General features: G+C 36.4%; 4 protein-coding genes across 5 annotated transcripts; 1 reads left to right on the forward strand and 3 right to left on the reverse strand.

Annotated features, from left to right (window-relative positions):
- Positions 1–708: 708 nt before the first annotated feature.
- On the reverse strand, positions 709–12,545 carry LOC141841421 (homeobox protein LUMINIDEPENDENS). The gene is made up of 13 exons (XM_074729596.1): positions 12,184–12,545; positions 11,538–11,565; positions 10,204–10,334; positions 8,473–8,921; positions 8,303–8,396; positions 8,140–8,233; positions 7,400–7,526; positions 7,147–7,198; positions 7,028–7,068; positions 6,817–6,902; positions 3,793–4,224; positions 1,979–2,562; positions 709–1,877 (listed from the first exon to the last, which is right to left on the reverse strand). The coding sequence occupies exons 1-13, from the start codon at positions 12,367–12,369 to the stop codon at positions 912–914; spliced, it is 3,270 nt and encodes a 1,089-aa protein (XP_074585697.1). The 5' UTR covers positions 12,370–12,545; the 3' UTR covers positions 709–911.
- An 810-nt stretch (positions 12,546–13,355) lies between these two features.
- On the reverse strand, positions 13,356–15,386 carry LOC141841585 (serine/threonine-protein kinase SAPK7-like). Of its 2 annotated transcripts, XM_074729760.1 has the most exons (9): positions 15,197–15,386; positions 15,032–15,106; positions 14,840–14,941; positions 14,690–14,743; positions 14,529–14,621; positions 14,360–14,452; positions 14,144–14,248; positions 13,955–14,053; positions 13,356–13,827 (listed from the first exon to the last, which is right to left on the reverse strand). In XM_074729760.1, the coding sequence occupies exons 1-9, from the start codon at positions 15,314–15,316 to the stop codon at positions 13,519–13,521; spliced, it is 1,050 nt and encodes a 349-aa protein (XP_074585861.1). In that variant the 5' UTR covers positions 15,317–15,386; the 3' UTR covers positions 13,356–13,518. The 2 variants fall into 2 exon arrangements, with proteins under 2 accessions (XP_074585861.1, XP_074585860.1); XM_074729759.1 differs by having other exon boundaries at positions 14,690–14,941.
- Positions 15,387–16,646: 1,260 nt separating this feature from the next.
- Positions 16,647–19,058, reverse strand: LOC141839860 (small ribosomal subunit protein uS4y-like). Its single transcript, XM_074727708.1, has 3 exons — positions 19,008–19,058; positions 18,478–18,859; positions 16,647–17,010 (listed from the first exon to the last, which is right to left on the reverse strand). Exons 1-3 carry the CDS (start codon positions 19,033–19,035, stop codon positions 16,827–16,829), a joined length of 594 nt encoding a protein of 197 aa, XP_074583809.1. The 5' UTR covers positions 19,036–19,058; the 3' UTR covers positions 16,647–16,826.
- A 3,123-nt stretch (positions 19,059–22,181) lies between these two features.
- LOC141838747 (F-actin-capping protein subunit alpha) lies at positions 22,182–27,618 on the forward strand. The gene is made up of 10 exons (XM_074726311.1): positions 22,182–22,351; positions 22,439–22,554; positions 23,713–23,802; positions 24,594–24,658; positions 25,564–25,725; positions 25,990–26,068; positions 26,209–26,286; positions 26,555–26,629; positions 26,708–26,743; positions 27,233–27,618. The coding sequence occupies exons 1-10, from the start codon at positions 22,237–22,239 to the stop codon at positions 27,338–27,340; spliced, it is 924 nt and encodes a 307-aa protein (XP_074582412.1). The 5' UTR covers positions 22,182–22,236; the 3' UTR covers positions 27,341–27,618.
- The last annotated feature ends 269 nt before the right edge of the window (positions 27,619–27,887 follow it).

Here is a 27,887-nt window from a genome sequence, read left to right on the forward strand (position 1 = left end):
AAGTTACGCCTTACCTATTATAATGCCATATTTTTTGAATTAAATGATGCCAATTGTGAATAAGTTTAAAGAAGCAAATAAATAGGATAGTAGAATATAAATAATGCGAAAGAATAAATAATTTTATAATTTATTTCAACAGCAAAAATCAATAATTACAAATTTTATTTTGCAATATAAAATTATGTTTATCTAAATACTTTTTACAGGTTAATCGTTAGTTTTATTTAGAAGACGACAAAGTTAATGCAATAATTAATTATAGGTACTTCTTTTGAAAACGAAAAACAAATCATAATTATTATTTTTACTTATCTTCTCTGACTTATCGATCTTATCAACTGAACAAGATGAATCTATAAATCCTTCTATCAACTAACTCATTTATCCTTCAAGTTCTATATAGAATTGCTAATACGGGTACAATGGCATAGCACCCACGTAAAGTAAATGGTCTTCTATAGAAAAAAAAAAAAAAGAACAAACTCCCAAAGATTTTAGTTATCGCTCATTTTTGTTAAAGGCTTTTGGTAGTGTCGTGTAACATTGAATGACCACGTCTGTTCCCTCAGTCCAGCATAAGGGTAATGCATGCCCGACACAACCAGGGATCTAATCATTAGAGCTAACAATATCCCCAGCCGATCAAATCATGCAATCCGATGCGGAGGGAGTAGTTACGGATGATTTACCCAAATGAAGGCGCCGTTAAATTAATATCGCCCATGTGGATATGGACGATAATTTTCAATTCTTTTCGTTAATGAGGCAATTGGATCAAAATGTTAGATTTGCACAGCTCCATTGTGTTGGTCATGTGTCAGTGCTCATGACCTATCCACACATCTCTATCGCAAGAGCAGGGCGAAAATCATAGGAAAATGGTGAATGTTAACCAATTGGTGGAAAACTCATCTCCGCCGACCATGGCTATAACTATTATCCCGATCCCGCCACCTTCTACTGCCTCCAGTATCATCACGGTCACGGTGGGAAGTTGGCCACTGCCTAGACCATTCAGGCCTCTTATTCAACCTACTATCACCTTTTGATTCCTCGCTATAACTCCATCTAGAGGAAGACTCAGGAGGTCTCTCAGAACTGTCACGGGACCTCCAAGTCTCTGACTCATTGTTGATGAACCCATTCTGTTCGGCCCTTCTGCCGGAAAGGGACAAAGATCCACTGGGATAATCATCGTAGCTGTTTTGGTTGGGATAATACTGTTGGCTTGGCAAAGGAACCTCAAAAACACCATTTCGCCGATCAGTAAGATGATTTGGTGTCAGATCCTGCCTCAGAATTGCTGTGGAACCAGGTGCGGTCCATGTTGTAGATGTGCGTGAGAAAATTGGCTGATCCTTGGGGGTGGATTGTGATCTCTGCGCATTGAGAGGAACCGTTGGCAATGTGGGATTCATTGAATTGGTTGAAGGAATGTGTCTGAATGACTCCTGTCGGGGTAGTGATGACATGAATGTTGTATTGGTTACTGGGTAATCGTTACTGGACATATTGGAGTCAAAAATTGTAGTAGGTTGTGATGAATGGGCAATGGATTGAAATTGCCTCTGCAATGGGCTGGGAGCTGTAGCCCTGGATGCCAGGAAACTGGCGGATGGACCATTTTGAGTTGCCAAATTGTTTGCCACCCCAGCAACTTTTGGCAGCGAGAAGATTGCTGCTGGTGCCTGAGCAGGCTGTGCTAAACCAGAGGCCTGAGACTGGGTGAGCACTGGTGCAGCAGCTACGAACAGATGATGTTGCAGGGAGACATCTGTCTGTGCGGCATTAGCTAGCACAGCCCTGTTGGCTGAAAAATGAGGCTGCAAGACTGGTGTTCTTGTAAAGGTTGGAAAGTCTGACCTCCAACCACTCTGCAAATGAACGAAACAAGATTAGGGCATAACAAAAGAAAAGGAAATCTGATTCGGCCAAATTAATTGCTATTCCAACAGTTCAGGAGCAGTAGTCTCACTCTTTCAGCTTCAGATGGAGGAGTTGGAGATGGAAGGGATGTTGGCAATTCTGTCTTCTGGGATTGTGTTTGATTAGAGTCGATTTGTTTTTGGCGTTCCAACTCATTCAGTATACCATTCAATCCGACACCATTTCGTTTAAGCATATCCAAGAGTGCCACCATCTCCTCACTAGTCAAGTTCTTTCCTTGACTTGATGTTAAAGCAAAGACAAGGTCCGGATTCTTCAGTAGTACGGCAAGCAATTCAAGATCAGGCTCTGTTGTCCCATCACTGTTTGATGGTGCTGAGGTGATCTCAGGAGGTATAGCAGCAGCAGGGGATTCCTCGAGTACATTGTTTGGAGAGGGAGAAGAAGAGCCTTCTTCAACATCAGCATCTGGTGGCTGTTCCAGTGGGATTTCTGGTGTCAAACTGTCATCAAAATCCATTTCAACGTCCCAAGGTTCCTTCGGATTGAGTGGGATGTCTTGGAAGCATGAATAGAAAGTTTCGTTCTCTCGCCGATTTCTCTGGGTTTGGACATCAATCTCCTTGCTGCTCTCTCCAACTCCCACTCTCCATGTAGAACCTATGCATATCTCTGCACCAAGAAACATGACATGCCAGGAAAATAAAAATATTAGATGAGGAAATCTTGCAATTGAACTACATGCCAGCTAAATCAATCAAATAAAGCTCGGCATGTTACAGCATATGTATCAGAACAAAAATGGCAACAGAATTTTGGGATGCAATGTTGAACTTTACAATTAAGAAAAAAATCAACGGATTCAAAGAGGACCAAAATTGAAGAATCATTTTCATTTTACTCCGACAAAGCAATGCCAATGGCTACATGGCTTGAACTCTTTAAGGCGCAATCATAAATATCACTAAAGATGTCTTAAACTGCTAAAAGACAAGAATACACAGCATTTTTGTTAAATTGTAAGAACACCAAACGGTGGCAAAACTTTCGAGAATGACAAATTGCATCTCCATTGGCATAGGGGGGCTCTAGCAACAAGCATTGTGTTGCCTGGAGGGAAAAGTGCACGGGTCTCAAGATCTCAATGAAGCATGTAAAATTCTGATTGATTATGATTACACATAAGCCATCAAGAATTAGACAACTATAGTATATGCATGTCTTTTAACTCCAACTTGATGCTTGCATACTTATTGGAAAAAGATATTTGCAGAGAATTCGATTCCTTTCTTAAGATTAATTAAAAGAACTTTCCTTATATTCTATCAGGCGTAAAGGATTAGCACCCAATGGAAAAAAGAAAAAAAGAAAATCAGTTGATATCATTAGGACAATTACCGATTGTTAGAATGTAACATTTTTGCTCTCAGATCCAACAATAGAATAATACACTCTTAGTAATTGAATCTTCATCATATGTGCTCCGAATGATAGAGATTAGCATCCCAGTTATAATAGCAACAACTGGAATAGTTTCTAGTTGTTTTTCTTAGAGAAAGAGAGAAAGAAAAACATTCATCAAATGTTCATATTGATTCTTACATGATTATATATCGAGAACAAGACACCAACATCTCAGCATTAACCAAAAACCAAATGTCACAATCTCAGGATTAATCGAAAACTACAGCATCATATTTGTTCTTGATGGGCATTGTCAAAACATTAAAGAACAAAAACGGAACCACAGTATACTAGTCAACCATATCAAAATTCAATAATGATTTGGACAGACTCAATTGTAAAGTTTGATTTGTGTCCCAATTGGCTTTACTAATTCAACCACATGAGCATTTGTAATCAGAAAGGAATGTGAAAAAAGAAGATACGTAACCCAGATACCTTGTGGAATCTTCCATTGAATTAGCTTGCATCTCAATATCCCCAAACAGTCTTCCATTGTAGTTGAATTAGTGTGTGAAATAGATGTTTCAGGTTCATTGAGAGGGCTTGTTGAGGAAATTGATGGTATACTGGATTCTGCTTTTTTCACTGGCACATCTTGAGATGTTTTTTGTGTGGATATTAAATCAGTGGCCAGAGAAGATTCCTTTGTATCTTCAATCTTCTGAGACTGGCTTCCGCTGCTTGATGGATCAGTTTTTCCATATTTATGTTGCATAAACATTGCACGCATCTTTGCTTTTTGTATATCATCAGCTGACATTGGGCGACTATGGTTTGTAGATGCAGTTCTTACAGCATGTGCAATTCTGCCAGAAGCTTTATGATCTGGCTGTTCAACTAGTAAAATCTTTCTACGTTGTTTGAATTCTGCCAATTGCTAAGGAAACAACCATATTCAAATTGCAAACAAAAATTCAAATAACACATACAACTATCAACAATCAATAGTATTAGTTACTGCTGCCAGAAGAGCTAATTCATGATGATCAATATGATTTCTAAGTGTCGAATTATCAGTCAACAAAGTCAGCAAAGCCAAACCCTACATCTGATAATTTCCCATATTGTGTCAGCATTTGTAAATGGCAATGTTCCGACATAATTTAGGTAGTATTTTTCAAGGTAAGGTCTATCTCAGCTGGAACAGTCTATAACCAACCATGAGAAGAAGATTCTCTTTAAGTGACTCAAATCTCATTAATGAGGAAGATGAAACACTATTAAAACACAGGAGAGGTGAAAGATGAAAAAAAAAAAACAATTGGTGTAGCAGTGGCTATGAAAAAGTGTAACACCAAAGTCAAAGAAATCAAAATATATGCATATTATACCTATGTCTATCACATTGCTTCAGTCTAAGTCCAATTCTCATGATTAACCACAATATATTTTATAATATATGAATAAATAAATTCCAATAAAAGATGTCTTCAGCTCATAATTTATTTTGGACCTCAGAAAATCATATGCTTGATCTAACAAGAATCAATGCACTCGTTCAATGCACTACAATTATATTGGCATTAGTAAGATGCAATCATTAGTCAAGATATTGAATTTTTATAAATTAATGCTTTAAAATTTTGATCCAATACTTTTAGATTGATCTAAGCTTATAATTGAAGTTAAACAAGTTGAGGAAAACAAGATCAGAATATTAAATCTCATTTGAGTCTGTCACAAGCCGCTTTCAAGTGTACTAAAGCATGTTGAACAACAACATTGCACAAATATTGAAATTCTCCAGTTCTGATTGGAAAACAAAGAAATGTAGCATGTGGAGGATGCACTTATCTGGACGAAATTGAGTCACTTTTTTTTTTCTTAATGAATTTAAGGTGGTAAGATATTGTAATGTTTACTTTGGGTCTGATCCTGTGAGGTGGAGAGCGGATTTACAGTACAAATAATTCTTGGATAACACACGCTCATTTGTATTCATGCAAAAAAAAAAAAAAAAAATGTCGCATGTAAAAGCCTCAATTACACCCATGTTTACCCAGTTTCATGGTAACAACCATTCTTAGCCTTGTAAATTCTAGATTTGGTATTAAGAATGTTAACAATACCAAACCATCCTACAGAAGAGGAGACAATCCACATTCTATATAACCCATGGAGCTTCTAAAAGTTTAACATGCCACTCCACAGGTTCCTGGCAGAAACACTTTTCCAATAGTCTAGTAACTTCAACTGATTGAAATGCTTCAATGCACTGAAAAAGTAGCACGGATTTGAATCCTGTATGTTACCAGGCAAGACCTTTTTTGCTTGTGCCGACCAATACAGGAACAATTGGAGCAATGCAAAACTCAACATACAATATACGGAGCTTGCAATGATCAATATTAAGTTTGATACAAAACATACAAGCATGAAAGTACCTAATATATACACATGGTTGAAGTAGTGAAGTTCGAAGTAAACTAATTTGGAAAAGGACTATTTAATTGTCTAAAATATAATTACATATATACCCTTATACAATTACATTTCAAGAATTATGACCAAAAATATAAATATAATCTCATATTTAAATTTCAAATTATGGCGGCTTCAAAGTTGCAACTTCAGAATGAGAAATGTTGTGTATTTAGCTAGTATTATCATTCATTTATAATCTGTATACAACGACAGCAAGATTTGTTTTTTGTTACCATTCATTTGAGACTTCTTATGAGAAGAAGTCAAGTTAGGTTGCAAAAGCATCATAAATTTTCAAAAGATGACAATTTGGGAGGGTGAACAAGAACATCTATCCATTATAACCTTAACGTAGATTATATTTTATGAAATTTAAAAGCATAGTTGATTTAAGGATTAAGAAAATTTGCCAACAGTAAATTGTAAATTTATGAAAAATCATAGGTTGGCAAGGTATGACCAGTGGGATAGTATTACTCTATTGCTAGAATGAAGAATATATAGCCAATTTTAACAAGTTCATGTTAAGCATAAATATTGGTTAGCAGTTTGCAACTTTAAGTCCAAAACATTTTTTCATAAAATCATCTGCAAACAAAAATAAGAATTTCTTTGATAGGCTTTGATGCTACACAATTTTTCAATTTTGTATTTACCTCCAAGCTTCTCATATTAACTCAGAAAAGCATTGCAGTATTGATAAAAAAAAATCAATCTTATTAAAACAAACAAAATATTGTGGTATCCAACAAGATGATTGAAAACGCTCACAACTTCACTATGGTTTTATGGCAAATCCCAAGCAATAGAAAGAGAAGGTTAAATTTCATTTAGTCATCTTTTGAATAAAATAACCAATATATCTGCTAAATCTGCCTAGCTGTATGCAGAATCTGATCAGAGAAAAATTTTAATTCCATGTTCAAAAACCCAAAAACATTAAAGGTGACGCTCCATAAAAATGGTTTAAAGAATTTCACTTGGTAAGAAATAAAATCTGAAGGAAAGTGAATTTCAGCTTGAGGTTAAGGATACTGGATGAGACACTCCGGTCCTGTTTCTTGCTTGAGTCAGAAGAGGAAGCAGGAAGCAGCTTTAGCATTTTGTTATGCTCTCTTGTTCTACATTGGATGAAAATAGCAGTATTATTCAGTCCTCTACAAGTTAATCTAATAAACTGATTTGCATTAAGTTAATCATAAGAACTTCAAACGCACAATGTAAAAAATCTACTACACAAAAGTACCTGTGTGTTTCAGTATCTCCAGCAAGTGCAAGAATATCCACCTAGCATTTAGAAGCAAACGATCAAGTCTGCATTTTCACAAAGAAAGTTTGTATGCTCTTTTATATAAAATTACTCACAGGATTGTCAAGGTTGGACTGCAAGAACTCATCTTCAAGGCATCCACCCATCCTGCAAGATAACTAACAGTCAGATATAAACAGGTACATCAACATAACAGAAATGCATCCCGTGCATGACCTCCTCCCATTAGTCCACATGCAACATTGCAATACATGCAGTTTAAATGAATTGAAACTCAGATAACTAAATGGAAAAAATAACCACAATGAAATGGAATTAACTGATACGATACTAGAAAGGAAAGGGCACCTTTTTTTATGAACTATCTCCTTCAGTGCTAGCTTGGAGGAATTAATAGGAGGTATCTTCAAAGCCTGGCTCTTTATGAACACTTTACTCCATCTTGAAAGAAGGAACCTTGCTCTGTTTGATATGTCTGATCTTCAAATCAGATAAGTCAGATGGAATACATAGTAGGATCATAACTGCAATAAATAGAAGTCTACAGAAGCCAAATTTAGCCATGCACAGAAACAGATAGAATCAAGTCAAAACGAGAATACTTGATTTTGACATATTTTAAAGCAGGATTTAAAATGATCAGGAAGGATATGGCCATGAGATATAGCCACAAAACAATCTCACTATCAATCTTTTGCATTGATTAAGAGAAGTGGAAGCATAACATAAAAGGAATGAGTCTATCGTGTGTGAGAGAGAGGGTTATATCTCGATCTGACTGTCAGAAAAAAAATCTTTCAAAGAACATCTTTTTTTTTACATATGTCATAAGCTTGTTGAATGTGAAGACAATGATTCCTATATTCCTAGTAGGACATTCATCCCATTTGCCTTCATGGAAAGCTCTGGAGGTGATATTTCTAATGACACTAAGCGATCAAACTGTTATTATTTTGTCTCTTCTCAATTGTTGAGCTGGATATCCATATTGCCAAAGAAAATTTCAAAATTTCAGGAAAAGTATAAGTTGCGAAAACAACAGCAAAAATCAGCAATTGTCAAAACTCAGACATCCACTGCATACACACCTGAGGTCCTATAAAAGCGCAATCTGTTAACAGCAGGTACTATGGCAGACATGTGCAACGGCAAAGCTTTGTGTAGTGGTAGATGATAGAGAACCTGAATAAAAAATTTGCTCAAATCAGCAACTTAAATTTTAGCAGTTTGACCAAACAAATTAATTAGAACCTTCAAAATGACATGAAGCACAGTAGTTTGCTCTTCAACAGCTGCTTCACTCAACCATGTTGCTAATATGGGAACACCGCCATTATTTGAGAACCTAATTAGATATCAAAGGCATAAGACTGGTGTGAATAAATAACATGCAGTATAACTGCAAGCTCAAAATATCTTACCAATTTAAAATTGCAGTATTGTTAATACGGAGAATCCACTCCATTAATTTCACCTGCCCAGAAAAAGTCTGTTCCTTCTTCAACATATTGAATATTTTATCTAAAAACTCCTTATCATCGGAATCAACGCCAGGAGCAGTTTCCTCAGGCAATAAGGATGGATGGCCTGCCTCAACTTTCACAGGCTCATTTGGATTCACTGTCACCTGTTGATCAGTTTTAAGAGTAGCAAGAATGTAAGTGTTCTCAGGAGCCTGTTTAAGCTCCCCAATTGTCATACCAACTGCAGTGTTTTCTAACTGCACTTCACTGACAGCAGAAGAATGGTCCAAACTAGAAGAACATTCTTCTTTGGCCACCTTAGATGCCTCTAGTTTAGCTGATTGATCACATGATAAGCGAACAAGTTTTCTCACTCTAGAACGCTGACCAGCGAAAAATTCTCTGACCTGTAATACAAATTTCATAGATACAACATGGAGAATTTTAATTTCCAATCATCACATGGTTGTTGAGCAGCTGATTAAAATACAAAGCAAGGACAAGTCCAAAAGAACATATCAAAAGTTTTCCCAATAATTAAACAACTTAAATGAAAGTATAAATTACAGATGATGTATAAGATGGATCAGGACATAGAAGCTATGAAGGACATCATCCTACGTATGGTAATCACCAATGTTAGGTCAACTCGGTCACCAAGCCAAAGAGAAATTCAAGCAGAAGGAAAAGAACACAGAGTACCACTAAATAATAAATGTGGTTATGTTTAGATTAACTAATTTGAAAAGAATCAAAGTAGAAGTGACTTAAAACTAAACATTCCTAACTCTCTTCATTATACATCTAAGAGGATAGAACAGTCCAAATGTTAAAGAACATATTTAAACATGAAAAAAATCCCTTGGATTTGATCAACAAATGTTTAGGAAAAAATAAACAGAAAAAAAAAATCTATGTTTATTTGATTTCCCAAAGCATTTCACCTCTTTGCTGTGCCCATCCTCAACTTAAGTATCTAGCAATACACCATAACCCTCTTAAAAATGATTCATGTGGCTGTTACACGATGCAGTTATCAATCATCCTAGTTATGTTAAACATCACATCAAGCATGGTTATCCAAAGGATGTCTCTATGCATCTTTTGGATATCTAATACAGCTTAACATTATAGGAGTATTTGTTTAGTGCAGTTTTGATCAAACACACCAGCTGGGTTATAAATCATATCAGACATACATATCCAAGGATGTGTCAGTGTTTTTTTGCGGCAAATTAATGCAGCTCAACTTTGTGAGGCATTTGTGTAGTGGAGTCCTGCATTAGAATTCAAAGACCTCAAAGTTAATCAGAGTCAACAGTGCTGCCCATCCACTTAGGCATTTAGGTAGTGTAATATAATGATCTACTCTTAGCTTAAGAAAAAGGGTCATGAAGCAGCCATAAAAGAGTGTATGAGGCGTTACTTCATCAAACAAACTCAACAAAAATCTAGTAGATCGAGAATTTTGCGCATAATTCTTTTTAAAAACATATAGTTCTTACAGGAAGTCTTTATTTTTGGTTTTTCACAGTAGATTGAGTCCTATTTGAAAATCGCATCACAACTGTTTGTCACTTGAAATGTTTCAAGCTAGCATGTTATACTTAAATCCAATTAATTGGGTTTAATCAAGAAGAAAGAAAAGGCAATAGAATTTCAAATTCAAAATAGTTAAAAACAACTTACCTGTGAAACAGTAACCTTACAGAGAGCACTAATTTCGCGAGTTTCTTTTTTCCCGATTGTATCTTTGATGGAAAAAACTGATTGCATATACTTTAGTGCCTTAGGGTTCAACAAATCTCTTGGCCGTTTTCCTGTATCAGATTGTTGAGCATTGAATTTAGAGAAACAAATTGATAGTCCATATCAAACCAGCTTTGCATTAAAAACATATTGTAGAAACCCAAGGCATATGTCACAAGCATACATGTGTAAATAAGAGTAGTTAATTCAATGTAAATTAAAAAAGGAAATAGAGACTTCACAAGGACAAGGTGAAACTTTTTTGAGTCAATAAGAAAGTTTATGAGTATCTCATGACAGAAGAAACATATCATCAGCACAACAAAGAATCAACAAATACCAATGTATTTGTGATCAACAATTGTGATGCTTCCTCTGCTATTTATGATTAATGATACTCTTCTCCATCAACAAGAAAACAAAGATAAAGGGATACAGAAGATTTGAAAAATCTACCTAACCTCCCAACCAGTGAAGGCATAATTTAAACTCAACATTGTCTGGTTGAAGTTCATAATGTGAATCATTTTGATTAACTTTTTGAATTATGGAACCTCTGGCTCATGAATAGTAAGGTTTGGATAAGACAACATAAAATGTTTTTACAAAAGTGTTATATTATTTTAATTATTTTTCCATCCTATATTATATAAAATTTCATATCCTATTTACTCCCATTCTCAACTTTGTATCAGGATGGGGTCAATTCCATCTTTGTTGTGGTTAATTTACTTCGAATTGGACTGTCATGAATTTTTAAATCCATATGTAATACATATCAACAACATAAATCATAATGTATCAAAAGATACGGATCATCAATTGTACAATTCTAAGAATTATGCCATACCCAATCTGACAATTATTTAAAATTCTAAAATATTGCAAGATCACATCTTGCTCCATATTAACAACAATGGTCATGAATATTGGACCCTTATTTGTGGTTGGAGATACACTTGAGTCTTATGTTATGCATAAAAGCAGATTTATTTCTTTGTTGACATAATAGACAGTGATAGAAACTTGAATTGATGCATGTGCCTTGTATTTACCATCAGCACATTATCAACTAAATCATCATTTCATTTGATTTACTCCCAGAAGAAATCCACTAGATACCAATTTAATATTTGGTTAATGGGAGACTGAACGAGTTAACTCTCTTCAAAATGGTAATGCAATTAAGATCTCTTTTAGCATGTAATTGCATAATAAAACAAAACTGAGACCAGAACAAGAAAAATAAATCCAAAATGGGAGAGAACACTTGCCAATTCTTATTGATAAAGCACCAGCAGCCTGCAGGTAAATAAAAATGCATCATCAGTTGATCCACATATATATTGAAAAGGAATAGAACAAATATATACATATAGTGTACAAAATGATGACAAAATTCAAGTACTGTGTAATCTACACTTACTTTATGATCCAATTATCATAATACTTCTGTAATATAAAAACATAATTTCCATTTTTCACTCACATCTTGGAGGATCATTAAACAGTGACATGCCAAAACATTGGAAGAAGAACCAGAAGTCACCTAAGGAACTCGCCGATAATCAAATTATGCTTGATAAGATAAATTTGAAAAACATTCTTTGTGCACCAACGGTTTGCTTGCATCCTTTTTTCTTATAGAGTATAACGGGGGTTTCTAACAAAGAACAATTAACATTACAGAACCAATATTTTGACGGAACAGGGAGAACGAGGGGATTATATAATTACCTACTACAACAATTAGCCATGACCTGTATTATTATACACTAAAATACCAGTGATGAAAATCTCAATTAACAAAATTAAACTTTTTTTTTTGTTTATTCAGTTTGAAGAATCTGATACTAAATAAAAGCAGAAAATCATGTAAAACCATCCACCAACGCCTCAATTTCAATGAACCACGCATACCATTTCTTGAGCGAGGGGATTCACACCGGTGAGCTTGCATTGGGTGACGACGAGCTTCTGCAGCTGGTCGATCTGGCAGTGGAAGAGCTCCTTCTGGGACTCCAAAAGCCGTAGAAACGATTCCATAGAGTCTCCCACACCCGATTCTACAAGGGCACCCGCCGGCTCCACCGCGACGAGAGCCATATCCGATCCAAACGCTATGGGCTTTCGGGATGCTGCGCATTAGAGATCCAAAGTGTGAGGATGGAGAACTCCAGAGAGATGCCGAAATGGTTGTTTCCTTCGATCGAATTTGTGGTTAAGGCGTTTGAGTCTAGGGTTAGGGTTTCAACGACGGAGGGAGGGAAGGAGGAGGAGAAAGTGTGACGGAGCCGGCGATATAAAAGAGAAATAATGATCAAGAAAGGTAGATGAACCTACATTATATGGATCCGGATCAATGTGCTGTCCATGATCCGAATCCGAAAAATGAAGATCCGAAGTATAACATTAATCAGAATCCAGTAACATTACAATATGCATTCTCTCGTTTTTATTTGTTGATTATTGATCAAAATTATCATGTATATGAGGTTTATCATAAACACAACAAAATAAAAATATGTGTGTATAATGATCCAATTTAATCTCTCGAATGTATTTTGAGTTAACTGATAAAATTAAAATAAAAATATATACTGATATCAATTGAATGTCTCATTTTTAAAAAACAAACATAATAACTAGTTTTACATAGATAAAAAAACTTTAGATAATATTGAACCTGCAATTCGCTAAAGATACAAAATACATATACGCAAATAGTGAAATAGTATCTACTGTTAAAATTTGTAGAATTATATTTTGATAAAATATGATTTAAAAAAAAATATTTTCATTGGCTCCTACTTGCATAGATACTGATCATACGTTATGAATATATATATAGAGAGAGATAGATTGCGCAAAGTAAACCTTTATACAAATATTTAATAGATAGATATAATATAATATTCATAGGCCATAAATATAATGATTTTTGTTTATATGAGCAATGATATATTATATGAAAAATGTAACATGAAACTACATGACACATTTTATACAATAAATTTCACATCCATATAATTAAATATGTCATATTGAATTTCATACTATATTTTTTATATAATATATCATTTTTCTTTTTATATATTGCCACATAAGACAATCAATTCCAAACTAAACTGAAGAACTACAGCACAAATTAATCCTACGATTCCATCAGCAACAGCTAACAGAGGAATGGAATCAAAGATGCATCCTACTCTATTCCTCCCTCTGCTTCACACAAGTTCCCGGCCATCAACCTGCTCAATCAACAAATGCATATTCTCCACTTGCTCTCACTTCCTTCACCCTCTTATCGTATTCATCATCTTCCTCGACGTCACCATTCTCTCCTGCGCCTTCATCGTACTCTGCGAAACCAGATACTAATGCCTTTGACGATGAAGCCCGTGCTTCCTCCACAATCCTCATTATCTCTTCCACACTCTGTAAGGAATACGTGAGAGCTGCATTCTCCCTCTGATAGTATTGACTTTGTGCTGCCTCTGTCAGCTCTTGAGGCAAATTCTTCAGGAACCAAGGGTGAGTCCTTATCTCTGAGATGGTGAGCCTCTACAAACAGGAAAGTAGACGAGAAAGATTAGCATCTAGCAGTATTAATCAATGTAACTTGTGAAAATTTGCAGAACGTTTTAGATTGCATTGCCCTTTTATCTCAGTAATTAATTTAGTATTTCACCCTGGCAGGGTTGGCAACAAAGATCCTTGAAAGAAACTGCTTGCAATCTTGTGAAACGTGAACATAGCTGGGTATCTTGTATTGTGCCGATGCTATTCTCTGCAAGAGCAAATTAGTCCTTTAGAAGCGTTGAAATAGCAAATGTGAACAAAGGTAGAAGAAGAAGAAGAAGTTGAATTAGATTATTACTCCAATGGTCTTTCTAAAGTTCTTGGGGTCGTCCGGATCTTCGAAAGGGTAGGCTCCCACCAGCATCACAAACAATGTCACCCCGCAGGACCATACATCAGCTGTCTGTGGATCCAAATTGATTTGTTAGTGTGTTCCTTAATGCAATCATAGCAAACGGAAAGCACAAGAGATTATCGAGCAGTGCTGTGCTAATATTAGGATTCAGGATGGCACCTTGCCGTCGTACTCCCGGCGGGAGAGCACTTCGGGAGCAATGTAGGCCGGCGTACCCACCGTGGATTTAGGCCGCGAGTGAAGCACAGACGACTGCAGCGAAAAGCATTACGATTATTCCGATTGCGTTTTTAAAGCGTTCTCGAGATTCATGGATTGGGGGCACCACCTTGGAGTAACCGAAGTCGCAGATCTTGAGGCGCGGCGCGGGGCTGTCGTCCAGGAGAGTGTTCTCCAACTTCAAGTCCCGGTGGCAAATTTGCTGAAATCACCGGAAGGTCAAGAACTGGAAAGTAAAATTGGGAGGTTTGACTGCAGCATTATTCTTACCAAGAAATGGCAGTAGCTGACGCCGCAGATGAGCTGCTGAAAAAAATATCGTGCCTGGCGAAAACAACAATTCAATTCCGTGAGCGTGGTTATACAGACGTTGGAAGAAAGGGAGTTATTCCCCTTGTTGTTGCGACGAGAGAAACTGACCTCATCTTCGCTGAATCGTCCGGCATTGCATATGCGGTCGAAGAGTTCACCGCCGGCGGCGTATTCCATCACGATGCCAAGATGCGTCGCCGTTAAAACGACCTAGAACAAGACGCGAATCAACAAATTGGTAACTTTTTTCGGCGAAATGGAAGTGAACCAAAGAAAGAAGCGATCCAAATTGATTCTTGCCTCTTTGAATCGGATGATGTTGGGATGCCGGAGCGCCCGGTGGTTGATGATCTCCCTCGCCACATTCTCGTCGATCTGAGGATAAAAACAGTTGAAACAACAACCGCGGCGCACTCCAATAGCAAGCAACCCGCTCAAAATCAATCAGGAAGAGGAAAACCGAACCTTATGGCCTCTAGGGATGTACTTCATGGCGACGAGCTCCTTGGTCTCCTTGTGGCGCAGCAACCTGGCGACGCCGAAATTGCCCGCCCCCAACTCGCTCACCACCTCGTACTTCTCCATCCTCCCCAGCAAAAGCAGCCTCCTTTTCTCCGGAAAAGCGATCTCGCAAACTCTTCGGATTCGAAGCTTCCTTCACAGCTGAGTTGGATTGTTCCCCGATTTAAAAGGCGGAATCGCGTGAGGGAGGGGTGGCGTTCAATCTGTTGAAACTTGAAGACGAATAGAAAAAAAGAATTATATTTTTTTTTATTGAGTATTGTTGTAACAAATCTATTTATATAAATTGCTAAGTTAATATAAGAAAAAATATAATGATAATATATTATGATAAATATAGTAATAATAAATATAGAAATAACGATAATATAAATATAATTACAATTTAAATATAATAAATCATCAATAATTGAAATTAATTTTTAATATCTGCTATTTTTATCGTCGTTAGAATTCGCGACGACCGGGCGGGAGGGGAATTAATTAATTATCTAAACACCATGTCGGCAATGGACGCATCTGGATTCTTCAGCATCTGGATTCTTGACGCGGAGAGAGAGAGAGAGAGAGAGAGAGAGAGAGAGAGAGAGAGGGAAGGCATGGGAAGGGGAGCAGTGCGCCGCGCGCGTTCAGGCATGGGACGTGGGGGGTTTGACCATCTTTTTGAGTATTTTAAAGCGACGGAGTGACGTTGAAGATGAACAGGTGAGCTTTCTTCATGTGCCATCGCTCCATGTGATGCATGCACAGATCAGAGGGATACTGAATCACATTTATGGTTGGCTTTGAAGAACATTTAATTCGTGTTGATGTAAGTGCAGTTTAATTCAGAGTTTTAATTAATTTGATATCATTTTTTTCCAACTTAAATTAGTCTAGAACGGTGCTTCTCATCTAGTATATTAATAGTTTATAAAAGAAACAAAAATGGATCGATACACAAGGAAAATCCAAATTGATCATTCTAAAGCTTGATGTGAAGTCAAATTCAGACATTTTTTTCAAAAGGCACGTCAAGAAAGTCAGATGTCCCATAAATTAACTCAATACAACTTAGTGATTTATTCCTCCCGTCAATCTAATAATACGGACTACGGCCTATCAATTTTTTTCATTTCAAAGAATAGGATAACGATATTTACTTGTACCCTTTCTTGCAAGCCACATATTAAAATATGAAAGTGAGCGAGTTAGCAAGGAAACAGAAATATCAGCGCATACCAGCCAATCGACGAAGATATGTAGCAAAACATTACAAACAGTGCCTTCTAAGGAATCTTCAGTAAGGATTTGCTATAATAACTGTATCGTAGACGCATCTGCTTCCAGCAGACTTGGTATGCAATCACAAATATAAATGGACAAGCAGCGATGCTAACATTAAAACAGACAATTGAATGAAAGGCTCGAGGCCAAATTAAAGATACAGACGACCAATACATAAAATCCAAACTTCAGAGACATTACTACTAGTTGAGAATAAATTTATGAGTCGCCAATTCAAGAAAAAGTAACAAACTGGAAACATACTCAAATGCAAACAAGCGGAGGCTACCACATAGCGCATTGTTGCTCATTCCTCCTCATCATCATCTCCATCACCTCCGGCGGCCTTCTTAGCTGCAGCCTTCTGATTTTTTCTTTTCACTCGTCCTGGGCGCCCACCACCGAAAGGACTTGTAAGGGAGAAGTCGATATGCTTAGCTGAATCCACCCTCACCATAAAAGAGGGGATGTTTACTACTTGCCTTCCTACTCTGCAAGATGGATGATAGGTAGAGAACAAGGATAATGAGTTGAGACAATATAAAGTGCCAAAAATCCACATAATAGAAGATACTTTCATAAATGAAATTTGAAAACAACAAAACACATAGCATCATATATGAAAGCACTAAGTAAATGAATAATGTCTCTACAAAGAAACATTTAATTTTATTTAAGAAAAAAATAATCTGTGAATAGAACAAAGGATCGTGCTGCAAATTACAGGAGTTGGTCTTCCAGTGCTGCCCTCTATTACTAGGTTCATGTTCAAGGTGGCAACCCAAGATGGGCATCAGTAATGACAGAAAGGAAATGCATGCAGATGATGAAGACATAGGGACAGAGGGCTCAAAGGAGATGCAACTGCTGTTGGAGGCAGAGAGGGAACCGACCATGAAACTCCAGGCCTTGAGGTAGAGAGATAGCACATTCTGGTGCCGAGGAAGGCACAGAAGTAGGACCTGGCAACCAGTAATGACAAAGAAGCTAAGGGAGTTAGCATCAAGTAGTACAGCTTTCCCTTGTCACGGAGACAAGGAGCGAGGGCACAGAGATCAAAACCACCATCACACTCGTTGTTCTTCAGTTTTCAAGCCCATTATTTCAACAGTGCAAGTACTGGAGTTTGTCCTTTTCATGGAGACAGCGAGGGAGAGCAGAGAAGGCTACAACCACAATCACACTCACCGCTCCTCAGATTTCAAGTACATAATTTCAACAACCATTTAGCTACAAAATCGGAGTAATTGATGATCTCACATGGATGATTAAATTAATGGATGCCGACCGTTGATAATTATGACAACGGAGGTTAAGATGTTAATTAATGGTCGATTGTTCTGCAGATGATTGTCAGAGGCATTTAACCAAATTATATAACTAAGAAAGCTTTTGAAACCATCATGACTATAAAAGAGCGAAATTTGAGTGAAACAAATTAAGAGTAACTTTCATTCAAAATGAAGTATGTCTGAGAAAGAATGTAACAAGAAACACTACTATTTTGTTTTAGTTTTTCTGACAATTAATTGTTCCTGTTATTTGTTTCTTTGGTCTACATACACACATTCTTTTACCCTTTTAGAATGTTTAAGAATAACTACTACACCTGAATATGCTCTGAAAATGACTCGTAAAACGCAAAAAAAAAAAAAAAAAAAAAAAAAAAACTGCAAAAACAATGCAATGTATTGCATCATAAATTAATGGAACAAGTGTACACAATAAAACGATAGGTATTAGACAGACTAACAGAGGCATTAAACTAATTTAAAATGCCAATATGTAAAATCTCCTTAGCCATGCTGTTTGCTACCTCAATGATTCAACATTGCATCCACACTAAGAACTTAAGAAAAATGCAGAACAAGGGAACAGCAAGGCACAGTATGTATATATTTATTTCCATCATTTGGGGGGAAACAGTATAGCGCACGGACCATGCTTTACAGATATACCTGATGTGGCGCTGCCTGATGAGGACCCTGGCGTGGTGGATGGACTTAGCCATACCAGACTTGAAGACTAGAGTCTGCAGACGCCGCTCCAAAAAGTTCTCCACGGTGAGAGCCAGCACATAATCGAGCTTGTTCTGCCCTTCCTCGAGGAGGCCATACCGATTCATCCGGCGGAGAAGGGCTTCCCCCTCAAAAATTCGGCGAGGGTTCTTCTCATCGAGCGTGAGAAGTTCTCTGGCCGCATTACGGATACGGCTCAGCGCATACTGGACCCTCCAGAGCTCTCGTTTGCACCGAAGCCCATACTCGCCCACCAGCTTCAGCTCGGCATCCAGCCGCTCTTTCTCATAGGGGCGGCGGGGCTTCTTGAAGGTTTTCCCATCTGCAAGCACACAAAATTAGCCGGCCTCCGAGAGATCAACATCAGGAACATAGATCTTCGGGAAAATATACGATCAAATTTTAACAAAATAAGGAATTCTATAAGCTAAGAGATCGATTTGGAAAATCGAAGAGTAAGAGAGACTCACAGTTCCTGTAGAAACTGACGTGCACCATGACTGGTTCGCCTTCGCCGGCGCCTTGCGAGAAAGTGAAGAAAGAGAGGCATTTTATACGTGAGCCGGTTCCGATACCCTAGCCGGCCCATGTAAATTCTTTTCAAGCTGGGCCGAGCCAGTTAGGCAACCAAGCCGGGCCGACCTGATACAAAGGTATGCATCCCCTAAAATAAAGGCTAGATGTTAAAATAGATTTCGTAAAACTATAATTAAACGATTTAAATTAGTATTGATAAACCAATAAAAAATTATACATAAAAATATTAATTTAAATTCAATAAATAAAAATCTTTGTTAAATACAAAGACTAGTTTTAATTCGAAAGCAATAGATGGATGAGTTTGTAAGGTAAGTCAAAGTATGCTTTTAAGTTTCACTCTTTTCGGAAAGTTGGGGTTGGAAATATGTAAATGTATAGAAAAGGTAGACAAATTAAGTTTCATCTCATTAATTAAAATAAACCTCTTGTTGTTATTAATCTATTTTCATCCACGAATATGCATTCCTTAAGTCATAAGTTGTGTAAAGCCTTCCAAACAGCCAATGCATCAGAAACAAACAATGTAAGTTGTTCCTGTTGAGATCACCTGGTGGACGTGTCACCTGCCACACAGCATCATGATGGACGTCGTGAGAAGGAAAAACATGGTGAACTCCGGGACCTACAAACAATAACACCTTGAGAAGGAAAGGCAGGGGTGTCCATGACTCAACCACTCTGACATTCAAATCAATTACGGGAGGAGGAGGAAGAAGAAAACAAGTAAAAGAAGTGAGTGTTTGTGGTATTACGTACTGTGTGTATGTAATATCAGGAAGTTATATAAACAGAGAGGGGAGAGAATTATATCTGCTTAAGAAAAATATACGTGCACAGTAGATTTTGTCAAAAATTGTCTTTCGTTATGAAGGAGAATATCTGTGTGCAATAAATTTTGTCAGAGAAGCTGTGAGAATATTATCTGAGATCTCTTTTCAAAGTATGGAGAATATCCTACCGTGATATAGATGAAATGCTCCCTCACCGTCGTAGCTATGTGTCATCTCGAGGATTTTTATTGGCAAATTTATCTTATTACACTGTCATGTCTCATAACTATTTGACGGTAGTGATATGACATATTGGATTTGATGGTGACCACCAAATAAGATGGATCAACCAAATAAGATGGATCAGGAGATTAGATTGTGGCCTACAAAAAAATGATAATCCCAGTAGCCACATCTCTGGGGGTGGTCGGCCCGGTCCCACGGAAATTTCCCACCGACCACCAAGGTAAATCGGGAAGCGCATACGGCGGCCAATCTAGATGCCCAGCATCCTTTGATTGCGTTCCCCATTTGGAGGAAAATTCCTGCAAATACGCCGTAGCTAGGGATCGAACCGCGGGTCCCTGAGTTATAATCCGGATGTCCTACCGTTGCACCATGCCCCGGAGACTAAATTGTGGCCTACAAATAAGATGGATCAGGATTCAAATGGTCGAGTAGGGACAATGACCGGATCGGCCAGATCATAACACCCATAACAAAAAAAAAAAAAAAGATATGTAAACATAGCTGATTTGTAAACATAGCTGTCTAGATGTATATTATACGCTCTGGATGCTTTGTGCTTCTTTCATTTACACTCGCATGCATGGAGCTGATTCCTTCAGAATTGAAGGAACATAAAACAAAAAACAAAAGTATGAATGCTGAACAGCCGTGATCAAATATATAATTGTCGAGCATTGACAATTGGTCTTTGTTGATTAAAATTAGAACCATATGATTTTATATAAAATTGTCGTCCACATGCATTAAATCTAATCTCGTACCTAATTAAGACTCCATAAAAAGAGTACACGTCAATATATACCCACTCCACTTGTTGTCGTTGTTGTTTTTGTTTCCTCTTTAATTATATATAAGCTCAATTCTATCTTCTCATCTATATATATTTATACTCGTAAAGTCGATCGATCAGTCAGTCTCCTCGAGCTTAAGTTTCATGATCAGTTTCTTCTTCTCTCTCATAATATATATAATTCTGTCCCAATAGAACAATTAATAAAAGGATAAGATCGATCGTTATAATTAATCTGAAACTAGCTAGCTATATATATATATGTCAGGTGTTTGCATGGGTCTTTCAAAACGGTGCAGTGTGAGCTAGCCTCACCAATGAGCAACTAATATATAATTAGCAGGCTCAAGTCAATGCACATGTACGATATATCGATATAGTCGTCAATAATCCAGCTAGAGACATTCAAAGTCATCATCGACGCCATGATGAAATCAATTTATTCTGATAATTAATCAACGGGAATCTTTTGTTCATATTTTTTGATTCATTCTAGTAATCAATGAAAATTTTTTATAGATTGAACCAATCACACTTTCAGAATTAATTGATTCAAAAAATTAAAAATCTTCAAGCCTTAAACTAATGAACAATAATAGGGATGAGCTCGTTGTGATCATTTTAGCTACTAAAATTTAATCATTAAAATTTAATATTCTTTGTTAATATACGAAGTGAGGCATAGTGATTTTTCAGTACTGGATACATGCTTGTTAAAGTTGGAGATTACAATTTGATTAGGACGTCTGGCGATTAACCTAATTTATTCTTCAATACAATTAATAGCCTAAGTTAATGAAGAATCTATCACGTATTTGGGAATTTGGCTAATTATTATTATTTTGATATATAATAGATAGATGATTTTTTTTATTCGGTAAAATTAGAATATAATTTACACACACTCACATTCAAAAGTACTTTTAAAATATTCATTTTTATTAAAATTCAAACTCTCTTAATTATTTATTTTAGTACTTTTTTTCACCTGTGCAAATTAATTAATTACTTTGTTACCGGCAATTTTACTACTATAAATTTTAAAAATATTTAACATATGCACATGGAACAATACTAATGAAAAGTAAATAAAAAATGTCATATCACACTTTTCTGATTAAAAAATATGATTTTATTTTATACAAAGTAATATACATAAATTAAGAAAATTTAAGATAAGTATTTAATATTTATTAATTGCTTTGTGTTTTTGTTTTTCTTCCAAAAATAGAGATGGGAAACAGAGGAAGTCTGTTATCTGGTTTTATTTTGTAACCGATGCGATGAGAGCAGCCACCTCTCTCTCTTTTCGTCTATTAATTAATTTAACTCTATCTTTTCTTCCCTCTAATGGCGGACGGAGAAGGAGACGAGCCCGAAGAGCTCAGCGACAAGCAGAAGGCGGAGATTGCGAGATGGTTCCTCACAAGCGCCCCCGCCGGCGAGATCCAATACGTCGCCAAAGGTGCTGCTCCTCTTATCCCCTTCCTTTTTGCGGTTTCCGCCTTTCGATTCCGCTGGGCGAGGGCTTAGATCCGCCTGGGGTTTGCAGACGTGAGGTCGATCCTAGGGGACGACCAAATCTACGAGCTTGCCGCCGCAGAGGCCTTTCCCGTGTACAACAAAACGCATTTTATCGCTCTCCAGATGCCCGATCGAAGTGGCGATGTGAGTCCCCTCGGCTAATTCGCCCTCCACATTTGAACATTTCCGGTCAAAGTTGCGTGCTTGCTTACTCCCTCGCAGCTCTAGTTGGCAGAGGGGTGCTTAACCTAGGGCTCTTGCTTCAAGATGTTTAGGGTTGAAGGATGAAAGCTGAAGGGGTATTTAGTCTATCGATACGGTCATTGGAAGGCATTTGGTAGCCTTTGAACATATTCTCGAGCATTCTAAATTAGTTTGATTATCTGGCATGATTGGGTTGTTGAATCTGCTTATTGATCAGCTGGTAGTTGATGGTTTGACAATTGCTAACTCTGTGATCGAACCAGACAGATGCATATTTACCGTACTAACGTATCTTTATCACCTGATAAATGTTATGTACGGCATTGAGCCCTGACAATGAAATAGTAGGACATTGTATGTTTAGCTACATTAGTCAGGACTAGGTTATTCTTGCTGTTGGTTCAGAAGTTTCCCTTTTTTGTTTATTTTGCCTACTTTCAGCCATATTCATCCTTACCTTTTTTTTTCAAGAAACACAACTCATGATGGTAAATGAAAGTATGATTAATTCATGCTTCTTTTATTGTTGTAAAAAAAATGCAAATTTGAGAAGTAACTTGCAGTCTGAGAATGCTTAATAATAAGGAAATGAAACTGTCCATCTCATTAGTACCTGTAAATGCTTGTAGCAATTGATGAAGGATTCAGATGTTTGCTAACTTAAGTAGAAAACCAACATATCCTTCTAATCTCATCCTTGTTTTAAGATTCATAAAACAGTCATTAACTGTTTTGTTAAAATATAATTTTCTTTCTTGTTATCTCTTATACTTGTTTAAATCTTGCAATATCAAACTAACTATATTAGGCACTGTAGGTAAATATTGATCTTAGTCTTAACGTATCCAAGTCTGTTTGTATATGTGAATTATTTCATATATTGTTGGTTTTAGTATATTATTATCTAAATATTCGATTGACATGGTCTAATCTCAGCATGCTTTTGAAGTCCAATGTTTTTCTAGTCTGGTGATGAAGTATATTTTGTAAAAGAAGTAATAAATTTTCAAGCAATTAATTATCCTTACTCTTTTTTTTGTCGTCTTTTCCTGTGTAAACAGATGTATTTATGTGTTTGAACTTTGATGATTGTATCAGGTGCTTATTACCACATATGGAGAACTTGACAAGAACAACTATTTTGATCCTAGGACTGCTCAAGTTGCCACAGTAGATCATGTCAAACAGGTAATCTAGTTTATTCCTGTAGTACTTTTTGCTACAAGCCTTTTCAAATAAGTACCTTATTTATCTTGAAATAAAAAATAGAAATACTTTCTTATAGCTTCACTATTAGACACTGCTACCCATACTCCTGTATTACATTGATATATACAGGGAAATGCAAATATATTACCTTATTTATCTTGAAATAAAAATTAGAAATACTAATTATTAATGTATTAGTTAATTTGCATTATGCATGGTTTCTTTGGTAATGGAAGGGATAGTGATGTGTCATTGATTTTGTTAACTGTTATGGAAATTTCAGTAATTTGTTTTTTCTAGGATATCGTTGACTTACTGAATAAACACAATTGAAAGATTCATTGATTGAATAGCTAATTTTTGCAATGTCAAACTATTCAGAATTGTCTAATTATTTTTCTACTCCCCTATGTAAACCCTGAAATTTGACCCTTTGGTTTATCCTGCTCCTGCATATAAAATTATTTTCTGACTATTTGCTAGGTTGCAACTAAAAAGTCCATTAACATGATTTATACTAAAAAGTTATACAATTTCTTGGATATTGCTAGTGGACCAAAGTATCTATAACCTTCATGCAATTTATTAATCGTAAGGATTGTCAATGTTTACTGCATGCAATTCTCTTTATTGAATGGATTTTGTTCTCTCATCCTTTGACCCATCAGTAACAATTTATTATTAATATTATAATTCATGCCTGCTTTTGTGTATTTGATCCCTTAAAGAGTAAATTTGACCTGTTTCATATACGTCCTCTTCTTTTTTAGGTTTGCACTAGTTTAAGACCAGCTAATGATGAGGAGCTCCCATCCGTGTATGTTGAAGAATTCAGGTATGCTGTGAGCTTTCTGGGAATGAGCTTCATGTCTTCAGTGGGTGTCTAAATCTTTCTGTTTATAGCATCATGATGATTCCTCCTTTTTTTCTCCGCATCAATTTCCTGATTATTGTTCATTTACAAATAAAATTTGTGGTTGAGTGAAATGAAATTACAAATAGAATATTATTTGTTATTTTCAAATTTTATTTTGTTATATATTTTGTCAAATTTACCTAACTAACCACTTTTCGCAAAAGTTCAGGTTAGTAGGAAAGTTAACGATTTAGAATTTACTGGATTGGTAATGAACTGAACTGGATTGGTTGAAGCCCAACGGTGGACTGTCTAACTCAGATGAAGATCTTTAATACCAATATTGTTAGATGCCTACTTCTTTGTTGTGTTGCTAAATTTGACTATTTGATCACTTATCACCTAAGCTTGAGCCATTAGGAAAGAAATCAATCTAGATTGGTATTCTTAAGTTCTTTTACGTATTTTCATGTTACATAGATTTCCTTAAACATTTCAATGTGTCCCACCTCTTACTGTGTCTTAAAGAAGAAGAACCGGCCCCATGTGCTTCTGTTATTGCCTCTGCAGCTCTCAAAAAGGAAGAAGACACTAGAGAATAGCTGCGGTCAGAGTTGGAGAAGGAGATATGTCGTCTTTCCCATAGTATATTATGTTGGAAATAGGATGGTTATCTAAGAGTCATTTTGTTTTATAAATTGTGCTTCTTAATGATTATCATTTTGAACAATCCTGATGCCATCTCTACTGATTCTGAAAGTCAAGTGACAAAATAATGAATTTTATCCTAAAAATTTATGATTGTTTTGTTAATGCCTCCCAAAAATTACACTTTTGTTGTGCAATATAATTTTCGTCATGCATCCTGTTGATATTTTATGCAGGGGTTCCCTGGATGCTGAACTTAGCAAATATGTTGCAGAAACTTATCCAAAAGGAACTTGTGCTGTTTACAGCACTAGTGGAAAAGATTCAGAAGGACCAGGAGCTGATTTCGAGTTTGCAGTGGTGATTTCTGCTGCTAAGCATAGCCCACAAAACTTCTGGTATGAGATATTTAGTATTTTTCTTAACAAGTTTTTGAAGTTCATTTTTTTGTTTTAACTTCTGGAATGTTTCGGTTGAGGTGTTGACACAAACAATTATAGACTAATTAAAGTAAACTGGCCTGTGAGATTATGAGCGAAGGCTCATGTTGCATCACTATGCATATTAGAATATTACATAATATTGAAATTTTCTTCTTGCTTGTCTGGTTAATCCATCGAAACAAAATTATTGGTTTATGTTTATTGTGTTGCACATTTCAGCAATGGCAGCTGGCGATCAATTTGGACTGTAGATTTCAAGGATGATATACAGATTGTTGAAATAAAAGGAAAGATGCAGGTGAGTAGATCGTATTGAAACCAAAATAATTAAAGAAGCAAGCTATTGAAAATATCTTGCATAATGTTGATGGTTTGATAATTATAAGTTATTTTTTCCCCAATCAATTTGCTTTTAGCTTGATGCTAAATGCCTGTCAGGTAGTAGCTCATTACTTTGAAGAAGGAAATGTCCAGTTGGATGCTAAAAATGAATGCAAGGATTCCACTATTTTTCAGGTGATTGTGAGCAAATAGTAACCTCTAGGGTTTGAGATGAACATTATCTATTTGAAGAAATGGATATCCAAAAGTTACCAATTGCAGTTGCTGTTTATGCTTATACTAAACAAGGAAATATAAAGGAACAATCCTCTCCTTTTATACTGAAGTGATGCTCTGATCCTTCTTAAAATTATTGTCAATTAAAATTTCTCTGCAAGAATTCGTGTCATTTATGATGTTGAACTCTGTTGCAGTTATACTCACTAGATCTGTTGATTTTCAGTCTCCTGAAGATTGTGCAGTCTCAATAACCAACATTGTTCGCAACCATGAGACTGAATATATGGCATATCTTGAGGTTTCATACTGCCCTATCTCAGTTTCTCTACAATTTATTTAACTGGAGGACTCAATGTATAACTTCCTGTTTATGCAGGCATCTTATTTAAATTTACCAGACACCACTTTCAAGGTACTATTAAATGTTCAGAAAACTATCTATCTTTTGACAGGATCTTTCAGGATGGTTGTGTTTTTGGATAATTTCAGTCATCACGCCAGTGCGAAATATGATCATTTAGACTTGGGTTTAGGAACAGTTGGTATTTTACCCGTGGATTTAGGAATTGATTGTCAAAAATGTTGAAATGGTCTATCATAGGAATTGCCGAATACTATCGAATAAAATTTGAGCTTTATATATGCTTTGTGTTAGTGATCCTTATTTATCGACCATCATTGGCCAAGATTATCCCGGCCAGATCAGACAGTTGAAAGAATGCCCTCTATAAAATGCTCGTTCTTGACACTGTCATTCTCATGGTTACCCAAAGCTTGTCACACTTCTCTACAATTGCTATCTGTTTGTATTCTTTTTTGCGGATTTTATGTAATGAGTCCCGGAAAGCTACTTCCATCTCTAGTAATTTGAAGCATTAATTAACTTTGATATCTTTTACAGGATTTGAGGAGGAAACTTCCTGTCACTCGAACTCTTTTCCCATGGCAGAACACCATCCAATTCAGCCTCACCAAGGACATAAACAAAGAACTTGGAATTGGAAAGTGAAAAGGAGGAAGGTTAGGAAAGTGATTCCTTTGTTCTCACGCTCAGATTTCCTTTTACTACTCTTGTTTACGTAAAAGAGCGACCTGTTCTTTTAATTGTATTCTTATATCTCATAGCTTTGTCCTTTATATTTCTTTTGTAATTGGCACTCCACTCAGCCGCATACAATCCTGTAAAGAAGATAACCTCATTAGAGACTTTTACCAACTATTTATGTACCGAATTGGCTCCATGTGTGTGATTCCTGATAGTTGAAAGGGAATCATCGTTTTTGCGTCTCATTTTGTACGTTTCTATAGTTGTAGATTCGTCTGCAAATTTGCTATCTGCCATTTCTGCTGATCGCTCATTAGGTAATGCACGTGAAGGGGCCCCGCGAAGCATATGCGAGAGCGATGGTGACGTCGTCTCTTCGGAGGCATCCGATAAAATTGGACCGATACAGAGAGAGCGATGGTGACGTCGCTGACGACTTAAAATGTCATGATTAATTAATTATTCTCCAGATGACTGGATAGTGTATTACTTTTCATTCAATCTCAAGATT

This window comes from Curcuma longa, chromosome 11, assembly GCF_044706935.1.
Source record: "Curcuma longa cultivar G26 ecotype Majalengka, Jawa Barat chromosome 11, ITB_CL_G26_1.1, whole genome shotgun sequence".
In the NCBI taxonomy this organism is placed as follows: domain Eukaryota; kingdom Viridiplantae; phylum Streptophyta; class Magnoliopsida; order Zingiberales; family Zingiberaceae; genus Curcuma; species Curcuma longa.